We start from the raw sequence: 16924 nt of genomic DNA, 5'->3' as shown, positions 1-16924 counted from the left end.
GTAGATGAATCAGGGTAGACATGAGTCTGTTGTAGAAGATGAATCAACTGGGAGTATTGTGCCTTTGTCAAACCAAGAACCCCAACAGATTGTTTAGAACAGTTGAGAGGGCCTACACAAGTAGCTGAATCAGAAGGACATTGCTGAGAAGAAAAGGAATCAACCGCCACATGTGCTGAAGCCTTTCTGGCACTAAGATTCTTAGTGAATTTGAAACCTTGTGGAAAGCCATAGAGCTTATAGCATTTCTCAATGTTGTGACCAGGCTTCTTACAATATTTGCAAATAATGGATGACTTCTGGGAATCAAAGCTCACCCTGGGAGCATATGGCTGTTTAGAGACCCCAGAATTGAAAGAGGCAGATTCTGAAGAGAAGTGAGAAGCAGCAGACGCCTAGCTCTGTTTCTCATCTCTCAAAAGGATATTGTATACAATGTCAATGGAATGAAGGGGCTTTATCATGAGTATGTTTCTCCTAACTTGCACATATATATCATTGAGACCCATAAGGAATTGATACACCCTATGTTCTGCCTCAGACTTTATACTACCACCACATGTATACCTATTATCTGAGCTAGCAGACAATGAAACAAGCTCATCCCAGAGCTGCTATAGCTTGTTGAAATATGCAGCTATGTCAAGAGAACCCTAAGAGATATGAGCTATCTCTTTTTTCAATTCAAACACCCTTGCACCATAAGCTTGCCCATACCTAGCCTCAAGTTCCTTCCAGATGTTTGTTGCATACTCAGGATACACAACAATGCGATGAATGTCCTTAGTAATAGAGTTGGCAAGCCATGCAACAACCAGGTCATTGCACCTTTGCCATTAGCGAAGAAGAGGAAAACCTTCAGAAGGTCTCTCAGAAATAAAATCCAACTTATTCCTAACAGAGAAAGCAACTAGGATGGACCTACGCCAACTGCCATAGCACGAGCCATCAAAAGGCTCAGTGACCAAGGAAGATCCTAACAAATCAAATGGATGCACATATAGGGGGTGGCATGGGTGTGTGTAATCATCAAGATGAAAAGGAAGACGAGAACTCGGAGTCCCATGGTCAAGGGAAGGGGAGTTATCAGAAGTAGAAGAGGTCGAGGTTCCGGTTGTGATAGCCATTAATCAAAAGAACAAAACTTGAGAGAACAACCAATCTCACACAAATTTAAGCTTTAACCACAAAAGTAAAACAAAACCCTAAAATATGCAGTTGATATGAAGATGAGGAAAGAATGTACCAAATTCTTCGCGACCGGAAGAATACGACCCTGTAAACAGCTCGCACAAACAGTAAATCGGTTGAAACGGCGAAGAGGTTTCACAAATCAACAAATCCTAACCAAATTGAGTGAACGAAGTACTTGAAAATTGAAGACGGGATCGTCATAATCCAAGCTCCAAAACCTCAATAAAAGCAAGCGAGCTAAGATAGAAACCTTCAGAGGCGACCAATCTTCAACACACAAAATATGACGATCGAACAAACTAACGAGGAAGGAGAAATCTCCAGTGAAACTCGTCGAGGTTACCATCGGAGGATAGAGAATCACGAGCATTATGAGATTCCTCACTCTGATACCATGTTAACAACGGAAAATCAGTGAAATCAATGGAGTTCGACTTAGGGTTTATTGTGTTTAGAATAGAGAGAAGAGAAAGTTTTTTTAATTAGAAACTTCTGAAAATTGAAAATGAATAATCCGTTCAATACAATGTGTAACTCAGCCTATATAGTTGACCCGAGAGTCCAACTAAGCCCAAATCACTAAGCTGAACAAAACAGAAAAATTAAATACATGTGGGCTCAGCCCAGTACAAATAATAAAGGAGGATATTAAACCCATGACTAAATAATTCCCACATGTTATCTATTGTATTGTATCGTATTGTTACTTTAAATACAATATTTGTTTTGATTGTTAATTTAATTTTATTGTATCGTATCGTTAAATCCATCGTTACGTAACGACGAAAAGTGCCACTTTATGAAACGACGGATTTGGTGTGGTGGCGTCGTTTTCTTACTTTTTTCTCTCATATTGCCCTTCCTTATTATTAAATAATCATATTTTATCCTTTATCCTATTTTTTTATATAGTAATTTTATTCCGTATTATATTTTTTCTTAGTAATATTACAAGTTTATTCTTCATATTATTGGTAGGTGATATCATGAAACGATAACAAACGATACAATCTATCCAAATATTTTATTTATCAAACAATATAATACAGTACAGTACAATATAATACGATACATTATAAAACAACATATAACAACGATCCAAACAAGTTGTAAGCATGTCTGTCTTTTTTTGGGATGGGAAGAGGTTGCCGAAAGGATGCGGATTGAAGAGTGTAAATTCCACCAATAAAAGGGTAATGAATAAAATAGTTGTATTATTCCTTCTATCCTAATTCATATAATAATATTCTTTGTATTTCGGATGTATTGAAGTATTTTGCATTATTTAATCAGTAAAATTATTATAGTTTATAAAAACTCAAAAAGAAAATTAAATCATTTACCGCATTTGATGTTATGATAATTCTTTGTCAAAGTTTTAAATGAATATAAGAAATTTTCTTCAAACTTAACATTGGTGGAATGCTACTTTAAATTTCGTAAATGTTAGCTAGTAGAGAACGACAGGTAATGACGGGTTCAATTGAATTCTCGTCAAAAAAATCGTGTTGCACAAATATGAAAAAATAACTTTGAATTCCCTTAATTTACTACTTTAGGTGGAAACTTTGAAAATTTTGAATTCTTAATAAAAAAATATAATTCCGCCACCAAATAGAATAAAAAGGTTAAATTAAAAAAAAGTATTTTATATGAGCTCATGCTTTAAGCAGTCGGGAAAGGCCCCATCAACTTCTCCATTATCAATCATCGTCCCTGGAAATCAATAACCTTTCATCATTCGCAATGGAACGTTTGACGGTACATTGCACTTAGCTGGCTGACGTGGATACTTTAAACATTATTATTATGTGATTTCCCCAAGATATTGTTTTTAATATCTAAGAGAATACTGAAAAGGAAAACTCAAAAATAAAAACAAAAATGAAATATATATTCACATGCCCCAATATTCTCAGATCTTTTTCCTTTTTACACTGAAGTTATTCCATTTTCTTGATAATACCAGTGATAGTGTAATGTTGAAATACTTAAATTAAAATAATGATCGAAATAGCCCACAATAAAAGAGTTTGAAATAGATCTAAGTGACCAATTAATTTTTTTGCTTAAACAGGTATCACTTTCGAGTGGGGCAAGTTTTTTTGGTGTGACCATTTTAGCCGCCATTAATGGCAGCTACTAAGCATGCAGAAAAGGGTATGAGTTCTCTTTCTGATACTAATATTATAAAACTAGTACTTCAAGACTAATACCGGCGAAGCCAGATTGTCGATAACCAAATAATTTTGATTCAAATCATCTATATTTATTTTAAAAAATTTATTATATAAATATAAATTATTAATTTAGAACCAACTAAATTAAAAAAGATTGACTCTTAAACCCATAAGTATGAAATCTTAACTCTCAAGACTAATGTTTATTACAAGTTTCTTCATGGGAGTATAATTATCATTAAATTAAAGTACCGTTTTTAATAAGGAGGTCATAAGGTAATATTGTAGGAGGGAAAGTAAATAACGACATACAATATGTAGAGAAATATTATTACCATTAAACTTTACTAAGCACAAAGCCAGACAATTTCAAAGTTGGAATTCTGTTCTTCCTCTACAGAGGAGAAATTTTTTTTTTAAAAAAACAAAGGACAAAAATATATGAATCATCACGAAGATTTATCGTATCTTCAAAAATTCCAAGAATTTCTCATGGCTGACACTTCTTCCTTTTACAGCTTTTCTACTTCCTCAAGAAGACAAAAAATTCACAATCCCATTCTTGAAGAAGAGAAAAGAGATACAGAAAGGGACAATGTATTCAGTGACATGTGATCATCTTTAGACCTCTCAATCTTCTTTCTTTGTTCTTTAGTTCCATGACATTATTCAGTTCTCTTCCCTATTTACCTGAAACACAACAAACCAAAAAACAATATTATAATCTGACAGACAATCAAGAAATCTTTTTAATTTAACTACATAGGCGGAGCTAGCTATATATACTACTAAAAACTAGAATTAGTGATGAACAAATTCTTTAGCAAAAAAAAAAAAAAAAAAATCATCGCTAATCTTATTTAGCGACAAATTATTAAGAAATTCTATTAGCTACGAGTGATTTAGCGACATATAAGTGATGAAGTTTGTAGCTAATTCCAGTTTCTTTTATTGTAACTACATGCATAGGCGGAGCTAGAGCAAGTTCTATCGGTTTTACTGAACTCATTGCTTTCGACTCAAAACATATGAGGAAAAAATTTAAAAATTTATACATATAGTAAGACTATATTCTGATCTCATTGGCTCTAGATCCTAAATTTGTCTGCTATATATTGCTAAAATGAAAAAGAAAAAGAGAACTTAAACATACCAATGGTTCTTTTGCAATGTAGAACTGCTTCATAAATGGAGCTTTCAGAATCACAAGACCTGCGCCAATTATCAACAGAATAAGCTACACTTGTCCTGGGAGATGTTGCTGGAGAATATTCCCACTTCTTCACTTCCTTTCCACTTCTGCACCTACCAAGTCTACATCTTCTTATTTTTTGGCAAAAAGGCCTCAAAAAGTCCAAATACTTGAGCAAAACTCGCCTTGACAAAGTCCGACATCTTCTCAACGATACACAACGATTCACCCTCCTAGATGAATGTGAATCGTTCTGTGTGACTGAAGATGTCGGAGAATTTGGGATGGAATCGGAACTAATTACATCGTAATCAGATTCCAACTTCATCGGCTTCTTGACGAAAAGAGGCATCAAGAAACCATTGGAGATGAGTTCATCAGCATGAACAAGAGTTAAAGGAGATTCAGAAGTTGGAAAATCAAAGTTCAAATCTTGTGGATTAACATTAAAGAATCTCTTTGAAGGAGGAAGTGTAGGATCCATCTCAATAAAAGCAGTTTCATAATCATCTGATGCATCCATAGATGCTCTAAAAGAATCTCCCAAGTCCACTAACCAACTATATGAAAAGCTCTCAATAGAAAGAGACTGTGAAGTTTCCATCTTTTTGATATTCTAATTGATTGCAGATATTAAGGATCAGAGAAGGAAAGGCTCTGTAGAGATTTAAGGAATAGAAAGAGGGGACTTTTCATGCATATATATATGGAATAAATTCTGTGTATATATGTAAAGCAGTAGTGATTGAATTATGCACTATCCTTTCCCTAACAATAACATATGGGGTGGTCCGTGGTCAACTACAGACAACTTCAATTAATAACTGAAAACGAAATGAAGAAAGAGTAATGAAATAGAAAGACAAACCCCATATACACCCACGGTAGTTGCCTTACATTACCTTAATTTAGTATACTATTTATATTCAACTAGTTAACTTCACATACAAGTTGGTGAATATTGCCACTTTCTTTTTATGTTCTATTCGTGAAGAAATTAATTCTCCCCTGTAATGCTTATATAACGACTTCTAGACTGCCCATAACCATGCAACGCAAAAATATCCTATAAATACTTTGTCCTACCAGTAATAGTTTATACTTTATTCCACATTGTATTCTTGATATATTAATCCACTAAAACAACATGCTCATACTGCCAATCATAACCATGCATTACATTGTTAACACAACAAAAGCACAAACAGTTTTTCAGAGCATCAAAATGAAAACTTTAAAGAGTAAATTTTCTTCTGATTCCAAATTCTGCTGTAAAAATCGTTAGTCCTTGTTGTGGTAAATACTACTCTGCTGCAGATTTTCACCTTTTTGGAGTCATAGCTAGGAAAATAACATGTATGCTTCTGTGATAAAAGAATAAGAAGAACATGATATATTAAGGATATTATTGATGTTTATAGGTATATATATATATCAAGAAACAAAGATCTTCGATTTTTATTTGTTTCTTATTTAACATTCCCCTTTCCTTTCATGACAGCAAAGACAACAATCATTTCCATGGAAATGTGAAAGCATATCTTGATTTTACATACTATAACCTATAGCCATATCAAGAACTTTTGTACCATTCATTGGTGGATGCATCTGCAATCCAAACAAGGAAATATCAGAACTTCTCTTGGTAAAGAAATCTCAAGCTTTGACATCCACCAAACGCCTGAGTGGTGGCAATTCAACCGTTCACATTTTTTTGATGCTGAAGAGGATTGTCTTTTTCTTTTGGAAATTTGCACAACAAATTATTTACAAACAGCACAGAGAAACAAAAAAACCAAACAAAGGTCCCCACGATTGTCGGAGAAAGAGATTGACATTAAGGAAGCCCTTAGGGAGCAAAACCAGAAACTTGAAAGTGACTTAAAACCAAATGGTCCCCTCTCATTGTCTCCTGGGGTCTAAAAGCAATAGCAAAATATACAAATATTCTCAAACAATTAAGTTAGCATATAATTGTCTTCTAATGTGGACCAGTAGCATGGTGTAGGCAAACACTTTATCACCACAAAATATGACCCCCCAAAAGAATAATAAAGATAAGAGTACATTAGATGTCATCAAATTCTTTTAGGACTGTAAAGGTCACTTGATTTTGCAATGAGCTGAGGGCACTTGAAAAGTCTGGAAAATGTCATCTATAAACATGAATTCTACTGTGGCCAAGTCTTGAAGCAGTAGATAGATAGAACCATAATGACTTTAAGGTAAGTTAACCAGGTAATTTTGGAATTAGAGCCTTAAAATATGGTGTTACTAGACAACAAAAAAGGGCCAAAAATTAAGTCATTTACCATTCTGTCATATTTCTCTTGATGTTGTGCATCCCCTGTTCAATGATTACACACACAGGATTCCCAGACACAGAAATCGGAGAAATATTTTGTCCAACAATGTCAAAGAAGCATGGACTGCAAAGCAGAAAATTTCAGAACCAAATATTCATAAGACAGAGTATTTAACTCATATAAAGCAACATATATCAAATTTAAACGAGAAATGTCATTTTACTAAACAAAGAAATACAAAGGTTTTCCAAAGGATGTGCAACCGCATTGATGCTAATAAGTTATTCCCTCTGTTTAGAAAGATTGGCATTATTTCCTTATTAGTCTGTTCCAAAAAGATTGACACCTTTCAATATCTCCTTAATAGGAAGCATTTACAGTCACACAAATCTTATGGCAGGTTTCAAACCAAAAGTTTTAAAAGTTGTGCAGCCACACAAATGCAATGACTTATTTAAGACTACATATCTGCAATTTATTCGAAACGGAGGGAGTACTTGGTTCCGCAGAAACAACACTGATTACAACTCCTAGGAAATAGGAATACAAGTGCAAGTACCTTTGGTAAATTAAAATGTGCCAAGTCAAATGCAATCAAGCTCACCAAGACTGAGCACCATACAGGCTTATACGGTAAAAAGGATGGGAGAAGAAACCCAAGGAAAACAAATACGGAGAAGGTCCAAATATACCCAGTACTTTTGATGATCTAAGAATACCGCTCGTTATACTATTGAGTTATCTATACCCTTCAGTCATACTTTGGGTTTAAATATACTCCCTCATTTAAACGGAGGGACACGTGTCATCGTCTTATTGGCCAATTCTAAATATCTCCTAATTAATTAAAAATACTCATTATGCATGCTAGAAAAACAATTTTATAAAGCAGTTTTTTTTTTGTAAAAACTTAAAAAAACAAAAATATTTTTTTTTTCATTTTTTACAAAAAATTCTGCTTCAAAGAAAACTGAAAAATATTTTTTTAAAAAATATTTTTGTAAAAACTGGAAAATAAAATTAAAAAATAATTTTCTAAAGCAATTAAAAACTGAAAAAAACTGAATATTTTTAAACTAAAAACTGAAAAAAAGAAAATATTTATTTATTCAGTTTTTACAAAAACATTGCTTTAGAAAATTACTTTTCAGTTTTTGTTCTTTAGTTTTTACAAAAATAATTGCTTTAGAAATTATTTTTCATTTTTTTTAAAGCAATGTTTTTCTAAAAACTCGAAAAAAATATTTTCGATTTTTTCAGTTTTTAATTGCTTTAGAAAATTATTTTTCAGTTTTGTTTTCCACTTTTTACAAAAATATTATTTTAAAAAATATTTTTCAGTTTCTTTTAAGCAGAGTTTTTTGTAAAAAATGAAAAAAAAAATATTTTCGTTTTTTTCAGTTTTTAGTAAAAAAATAATCTTTTTTTTCCAATTTTTACAAAAAAAATTACTTTATAAAATTATTTTTCAGGTATGGATAATGGATATTTTTAAATAATTAGGAGATATTTAGAACTGGTCAATAAGACGATGACACGTGTCCCTCCGTTTAAATGAGGGGTATATTTAAACTCAAAGTATGACTGCAGGGGTATAGATAACCCAATAGTATAACGAAGGATATTCTTAGACCATTTTCAAAATTACAGGGATATATTTGAACCTTCTCCGAAACAAATATCCTCCCAAATGGGGACCCAAATTGAAACCACCACAGCATTGCAATAAATGAATATTCAACATTTGAAACTATGATGAGTAGCTAAGGATGTATTGGCAAGAGATTCTAGTTCACATGTAAGAGCCAGTTGACCATGGGAAACATTAGGCAGCCCAAGATTACCTCGAAGTCCCACTTCTCATCAATGCTATATGTGAACCTATAAGATGGAAGTGGACGGTTCCTCGGAATCTTAGTAATGGAGGATCTCAATACCAGCAAGAGTGCAAGACCTTGTGAAACATCAGTTTAATAAACGCTTGCCCTCGATACTCTTTCCGAAATCTGCTGAATGAGTTCAGAGTGGAATTATTCAAGACCCAATGGACCAAAACGATGGGATTTACGGAAGCATTACCTGTGAATTCCTACCAAATTTTCAGAATACAGATTGTCCAACCACTTCTGAATTCCTACCAAATTTTTCAAAAGTAAACACGGTGACACTTAACCCTAAAGCGCGCCGGTGAATTCCATCATACTAAACCAAATAACATGAAATGAAAATAATGAGAAATTTAGATAGGAATTGAGCTACGAAACAAGCCAAAGTAATTCAGAAAACATTTTGAAAGCATTTATTTGCACATTAACAGAAAAGCTTCCATATACAAGATGTATACCCTTTTGAAAGCCACCAAAGAAAAAAAAAAAAGGCTTCCCAGAGAATAGTAGGCTTAACATAATATTCATCCATTATATGTTAAATCTCATAATTGAGAATTAGAATGAAAAAACTAGTCTGAAATTTCCAGACAAGATTAGTCCTGATTTAGCACTCAAATCCTTTATATCAACAACAACCCAGTAAAATCCCACAAAGTGGAGTCAGGGGAGGGTACTGTGTACGCAGACCTTACCCCTACCCCGATGAGGCAGAGATGTTGTTTCCGAGAGACCCTCGGCTCAGGAAGACAGAAATAAAACAAGAAGAGACAATATATCAGTATCATCAACAGAAACCACAGAAAAAGTACATCATCATAAAAACCATAAAATAGATTGTATGCAATAACAATAACCAGTAATCAAGGCCCGGAGCTATAAAAAACAAAAAGGATAGCGTGGACACAACAATAACCACTAGCCATCTAAGAACAACCCTATCAAATCAGCCTCACCCCCGGTATAAAGTAGAAAAAGCTCGACTACCCCCTAGCCTACAACCCTAATGCTTGACCTCCAGACCTTCCTATCAAGAGCCATATCCTCAAAAATCTGCAGTCGTGCCATGTCCTGCCTGATCACATCTCCCCAATACTTCTTATGCCGCCCTCTACCTCTTCTCGTACCCACCAAAGTCAACCGCTCACACCTCCGCACGTGTCCAAACCATCTGAGCCTCGCTTCCTGCATCCTGTCATCCACAGGGGCCACATCCACCTTCTCCCGAATATCTCAATTCCTAATCTTATCCATCTTGGTGTGCCCGCACATCCACCTCAACATCCTCATCTCTGCTATATTCATCTGGATATGAGAGTTTTTAACCGGCCAATACTTTGCCCCATATAACATAGTCGGTCTATACACCGCTCTATCAAACTTACCTTTGAGTATCGATAGCACTTTCTTGTCACACAGGACTCCAGATGCTAGCCTCCATTTCATTCACCCACCCCAATGCGGTGAGTGACGTCCTCGTCGATCTCTCCGTCCAGCTGTATAACCGACCCAAGGTACTTGAAACTACCTCTTGGGGATGACCTGCGATCTAAGCCTCACGTCCATGCCTTCTTCCCTCCTCTATATCCTTATAAACAAATATTTGAAAATTAGACTGAGCATTATCTGAAAAAAGAGAACTCTCTAATCAACTCAAAGATATGCCGATACGGATTTTTGTTAGTCCCTTTTTTTTTAATCTCCAAAACTGTTAGTTTGGACTATCATTGTTACCACTCATTACGAACCCTCCAAGGCTCCAGCCTTGTCATCAGTAGACCGATCAACACCACCTATGCCATATGAGAGCGCAACCTGAAGATGCCAACGCAAAACAATCTTCCATCAACTTATTGCCAATCTTGAAAGAAGCCTGAACTTTGAATTAGAAATAATTTTTTTTAACTTTAATTATCCTTTCCTCATTTGAGCCACTTATAAGGTCAAGACCAAATTATAAGGTTTCACCACACCAGCGACACCCAATCTTTGCCGGAGACGCCCCCTAGGACCTCAAAGCGACCATAACCACCAATCCTCAACTCCATTAATCTTCTACATCAAGGGCACATATAGTATCAAAGTGACGGGTTCAATTGAATCCATAACTTGCGACATGGAGTATAAATTTGTGTATAAAAATTTATTAAATTTACAAAAAATAATAGATATGAACCCATAACTTTAAAAATATCATGGGTTCAATGCTAAAAACTTTAAATATTGAACTCATAGAGTTTAAATCCTGGATCCGCCAGTGTTCTACATGGAACAAAGATCCTCGAAGGCAGAGTGGTTAGATTAATTTCTTCTGGTTGCTACTCATAGTGTCCCAACTCGACACCCTTTAAACAAACACCTGTGAGCAAATGCAGAACAAACAAAGCAGAAAACCCTGTAAGGCTTCCTAAGGAATATTGGTTTTTCCGTGCAATCTAACTTATGCCTCATCACACTAATTAATAAGAAAATAATTTTTGGCATAACTCAATCCCAAAAGCTAGTTCTGTTCACCTCAATTTGCGCCCTATTTGAGACGAAGACAAATTGCCACATCCAATGCTGATGTGTGATACTAACACCCTTGCACGTGCGTAAACAACATGATATGGGGTCCAACACCAGGTAAACCAAGAATTGAGACGAGTGCAGCTCTGATACCATGATAAAAAAAAAATGGATCTTAGGCCTAACTCGAATTCATTGCCATCTCAAATCGAGGTATGCATGTTGTTTCTTGTGCCATTACTGTTGGTATCCCACATCGGATCATATCCATTTCTAGCCCATCTCTGACAAAAGGTCCTCCAAACCCTTCCCTAGTCTCCATTTGGCAATCCCTGATCTTTGTCCATTCAATCACTTGTTGCGCCTTTAATCGAAAGTGTTACTTCCTTTGTGTCGTTTTGTTATAACATAAATATACGGGAGAACTTTAACCATAAAATGTTTTAAGTTCATCTAATAAGACTACTAAAATATGAGAACAATATGTGTCTACAGAAAATAATGGTTAACTATTTCTTGAGGGCAATTAACACACCATTCTTGTAAATACTTTTGAACCGTACCTTTTACAATTTTTACCACAAAAAATAGAAGGCATTATAAATGCTAGTGAATCAGAGGCAGTACCTGTCTAAGGTCTGTAATCTGGTTTTGAACTAGCAAAAGATCATCGCCAAATTCAAAGATTCCAAAGCAAAATCGTCACTCCTAAAGCATGAAAGTCACAATGTGTACAATGCAACAGAGACCAAGAAAACAGGGTGGAGCTAGAAATTTACTTTTAGTCCAAACCCTATGTTTATATTAAGAAACCACTAAATATGCATAAAATTAAATTTAGAACCCATGAGCTAATACCTAATATTGCTATCTCAAAATTTAAAACTCATAAATTCTCATAAAAGTTCAAATCCTCGCTCTGCAAGAATAAATCATACTTATTTGATACAAATAAATATTGTTTTGATTAGAGACATTAATTACACTTGAAACCCACTTCAAACTCATTTACATGCTAAACCTACAAAGCAAAAGTGATGTTCAATTCATCATGAGAAAAGGAAAAAAAGAAAAGAAACTTTGGATATTTAAAAAAAATATTAGTATACGTGTCACCTTGCTATACTTTGTATCACAAGTAACTCTAGTCACCCAAATATCCTAACAATAACATTTACAAAGTCGCCATTGTTCAAACTATTTCTTTTCTGTTTACCCTTGGAGTGTAACGTCAACATTTCAGGTAGCTTTAATAGGAAAAAAACTCAGCTTACCTTAAAGAAGATAAAAGAGAACAGATTTCAGACATAAAATTGATGTTGACTATTCCATTAGTTTCATTTTATACACAGTGTTTAATATAAGCAAGATATAAGAAAATAAGACTTTTGACACATTAATTAAAAATGTGTACAATATGTGAACTTTATGGTCTAATTAAACATGTAATCTCATTCTTATGAGAAAGTGTAGTCAAAATTAAGATACAGATATTAGAACTACAGAGTTTTCAAAGGAGTATAAAAAAGTGTCAATCTATTTTAGAACAAATAAAATAATATAAGATGGAACACAGAGTGTATGGAACATAGAGTAACTTATTTATTGATTAAAATGAAATAATTTTTTTTTGAGATTCTTAGGACATGTCCGGGCATCGAGTACTGCTTCGATTTTTCTAATATTGATTTTTAATATTTTCAGGTACTATATTTGACTATTTAAATTTGCAAATATTGAACTTTATTACTAAATTTTTCTTCAAAATTTCTTCATTCCGTCTTACCTTAATTCTATTTATTTTTCTTATTCTGGACAAGTGTTGAAAGGTCCAAATTTCAAGGGAAATTAATTTGTCTTGTAAAATGACGGGTGTAAATCCTCCCAAACATTGTCCCCCCCCCCCCCCCCCCTCACCCCACCCACGCCCCCCCCCCCAAAAAAAAAAAAAAAGGCACAACTTCGGTGGACTGCCGCAGAAAGGAAAATAGGATTTCTCTGTAACGAGTTAAAATCTCGGCAAACTTCAAAGAAATTGTAACAATCCAAAATATTTTGTACATTTATTAAGCATGGGATTGGAGAATTAATTTAGTTTATAATATTGGGTTAATTACTAAGCTAGTGAAGGAGATTAATTATAAGCATAAGATAGCATAGTAGTTAATTTGCTAGTGGGCCAATTCACGTTACATCTGATAGTTGGATAATTATGGGTTTTAGCTAATAAAAACAAGAATATACTTAAATGGCCACAATACCTAAGACTTAAACATAAAATAGCCGGCGAATATATAGTATATATACAATCTATGTATAATATGCATATAATTATGTATAATTATTATATAATCTATGTATACTGGCTAGAAAAAGTAAACAGTAAATTCAATCGGCTATTTGTGTAAAAGATCCATAAAAATAGGGCCTTTTTTACTTTTAGCGCGTGCCAGAAACTATTTACATTTGATAGCTGAAAAAATATATAAAAGTTGTATAATTTTTGTATATAACATACAGAATATATATATATAAAAACTATATATTTTTCAGCTATTATTTTGAGAGCAGCTATACAATATCATTTTCCGATAAAAATAAGAAACTATGCCCAACCATCCCAGTTGCTACTCACGTTAGGAGAGCATTAGGGCACTAGAATAAATAAGTTTAAAAAAATTAGTTTCTTGGTTCACCAAGACAGAAACTTAAAATAAAAAGAAAAAGAAAAAAAAGAAAGATAAAGAGCATGTTTTAGCCTTGGGGATTTGATGGCAGCACCTTGAGAAATCTAAGGCGCTTTAGCATTGGGGAAAACCTACGAGAAGTAAGGACGTTGGTTTGCTCAGGTACTACAAATGTTTAGAGTATATTTTTTAATTAATTTTAGTCAATTAGTAATTATGGTAGTATAGGAGATATGAATGATCGTGCATAAATAGTGGACATAATAATTATTTAATGATGGGATGGTAGTCAATTAGTAATGATGATGATAATAATTTGGAAGAGAATAATCATTTAGTAATTGTGAGAGTTAGCTTTACTTTGAGAATATAAGGCATAAGGCAACATGTACTGTTTGGGCAATTTGCTTTGCTGAAAATAAATTTCGTGTTTGACTTTAATTGCGTATATATTTTGATTAATTTACTGAAGGTTGACTTTCATTTTGGCTTATCCTATAATTGTAAAATTTATTCACCTAGATTAATTAGTAAGTGTTATTCAATATTTTGCAAAAATGATGCCATTTTGTTGGTGTTCTAGACGTTTCAAGGTTGGAGAACTTCCTGTTAGCGATGTAAGTGTGACTTTAAGCTTTGATACTTGCTTTTTTCAAAACTCGTTTTAAAAATATTTTTTGTGTGCCTGGTCCATGTGTTGGGACAAACGTGTGCTTGGTAGAATCGGTGATCTTCGACTGGCCGTAAATATATTATTTGATAAAAATACTAAAATTATTTTATAAGTTGTTTGATGGTGTGATACGACCATGAGCCATGATATTGGGTTTGATAGTTTGATACGGTTGTGAGCCATGATGTTGGGCATTGTGTACTTTATACATCACCCAAATATTGTGTATGCTTCTTGATATATTTGGGGTATTGTATATGCTTCAGTGAGCATTGTGTATGCTCCGTTATATATTTGAGGGCATTATGGTGTCGTTGTGACCCCGTAGAGGTGTTGGTTAATTTCTTTCACTGCAGTTATGACAAGTCCTTAATGTGTACTGTGTTAAGATATGTGTACTCTTGTTGGTTAATTCTTATTAACTCTGTTGATACATATATATATATATATATATATATATATATATATATTGAGTTATTGTATAATTATCGTATTTATTATATCGTTATTGTTGTATGTGTTTTTATTTTCTAACACTTGTTCCAGGGGTATTGAAAGTGGCGGGTCGATGATCTTACTGGTTATATTCACGTATAACTTACTCCTTACCTGCATGTCTGATGGTAGACTAGAAACCCGTATTTTAGCCGTAGTATTACACTCTAATTACGACATTTTGTGTGTTTGAGCTTAAATGATAATGAATTACTCTTATTATGTGTTTTATACCTTGCAGGAAATGATTCCAAGCTATTAAGGTAATTTGGAGCTAAATCGAACAAGTTGGAGCTTTGAAGTCTGAGTAAAAGCCCAAAAAATTAAGTCGGGATCACGTTCGGGGATCGAGGACCAAGTTTGGATGTCAAAAAGCAGATGAAACAATTTACTCTGAGAAAAAGACACAACCATGCCGCATGGGGCGCGGCGCGGCGCGGCGCGGCGCGACAGTGTAAAATTGGCCTGACAGGTGTTTTGCAAGCTCTCTGAATATTCCCACAAGCGCGCCGCATGGAGCGGGGCGAGTGTACAAAATTGTCATAATAATTTCTTATTTCGGCTAGGAAAGGGTAGATTCATCCGGACTTTTTTCTACATGGTATAAATACACCAAAAACATAAATTTTAGAGAACTTTTGACCTATGAAAGATTGGAGAACCAACAAAGGCAAGAAGACTCAAGAATTCATCAAGATTTCAACCAACAATCGGTGCAATACGGGAGTCTGTATCGAATCATTAGCGTTGATGTTTTCTTTGTTCTTAAACCTTATTGAGATGACTTTTTTCATTGCTATGAAGTAATTTCTATTAGAGTGTTGACAGATACGTGTGTTGATAACTTGATTAGGAATTCGATTCTTGATAATTGTTGAAATTAATTGATAGACTTTTAATTCGTATTCTGGAGTTATTTATTATTTTGCTTAATTGAAAGAGGAGTTTGATATTGAATTTCTTTACATCTTATGCTCTAGTTTAAATTCGTGATTCAAATAGGTAATCGAAAGAGCCTCTTGAATTATTAATCGAAATAGAAAATAGGAAAATATTCGTGAGAAGATACCCTTTAAATCATAACCATCATTTTATTGTTGCAATTGTTTACCGTGATTCAATTGGATTAATTACTGAAATTAACGTTTAATCAAAAGAGGAATATTAACTTCAAGTGTAAACTGATTATCTGTTGAATTCGTGAGAATCAACAGTATTATAGAGTGAACTAACTCAAGAATTGGATCCCGAATCAATTATCTTGCACCTGTCTAGTCAATTACCCTTCTTTCTCTCATAGATATTTCTTCGTTGCTCATCTGCTGTCCTTTGTGATCAATTGTAAATTGCTTAATTTTTAGTAGTTAATTGTATTAATAGTCATCAAATCAAGTATTAATTTTTCTGGTTAGTAATCAACTGAATATTATTCGAACACTGTTTAAATCCAATCCCTGTGGAGACGATAATTAAACTATATTATCTTTGACTAGCGAGCAATAATTTTGTGTTGTGTTTTGCGCTCGTCAAATTTTGGCGTCGTTGTCGGGGATTGACAATCAATAGTGTTTAAAATAGTTTTTAGTACTAATTCAGGAACCATTTTTTACTTTAATGTATTCACGTTTTCTCACTTGTGTGCAAGATACAGGTTTGATTTCTCAGGTGTATGACTTGATCTTCTTCAAAGGAAGTGATACCCTACGAACCAGAGTTGGAGATTTGCCTGCGACAACTAGGAAAAGAAAGAGAATTAATAGAATATTTCTTGGTTCATACTTCGACTCAAGATAACATGGCAAA

At 33.9% G+C, this 16924-nt stretch overlaps 1 protein-coding gene across 2 annotated transcripts; it reads right to left on the bottom strand.

Annotated features, from left to right (window-relative positions):
- Positions 1-3679: 3679 nt before the first annotated feature.
- Positions 3680-6128, bottom strand: LOC104097185 (probable membrane-associated kinase regulator 6). 2 transcript variants are annotated; one of them, XM_009603717.4, is made up of 2 exons: positions 4528-6128; positions 3680-4056 (listed from the first exon to the last, which is right to left on the bottom strand). In XM_009603717.4, exons 1-2 carry the CDS (start codon positions 5168-5170, stop codon positions 4040-4042), a joined length of 660 nt encoding a protein of 219 aa, XP_009602012.1. In that variant the 5' UTR covers positions 5171-6128; the 3' UTR covers positions 3680-4039. The 2 variants fall into 2 exon arrangements, with proteins under 2 accessions (XP_009602012.1, XP_009602013.1); XM_009603718.4 differs by having other exon boundaries at positions 3680-4064; positions 4528-6125.
- Between the last annotated feature and the right edge of the window lie 10796 nt (positions 6129-16924).

The sequence above is a fragment of the Nicotiana tomentosiformis genome, chromosome 3 (genome assembly GCF_000390325.3).
Source record: "Nicotiana tomentosiformis chromosome 3, ASM39032v3, whole genome shotgun sequence".
Taxonomy (NCBI): Eukaryota; Viridiplantae; Streptophyta; class Magnoliopsida; order Solanales; family Solanaceae; genus Nicotiana; species Nicotiana tomentosiformis.
The sequence above is the reverse complement of the archived record's forward strand: the minus strand, read 5'-3'. Positions and strand labels throughout refer to the sequence as shown.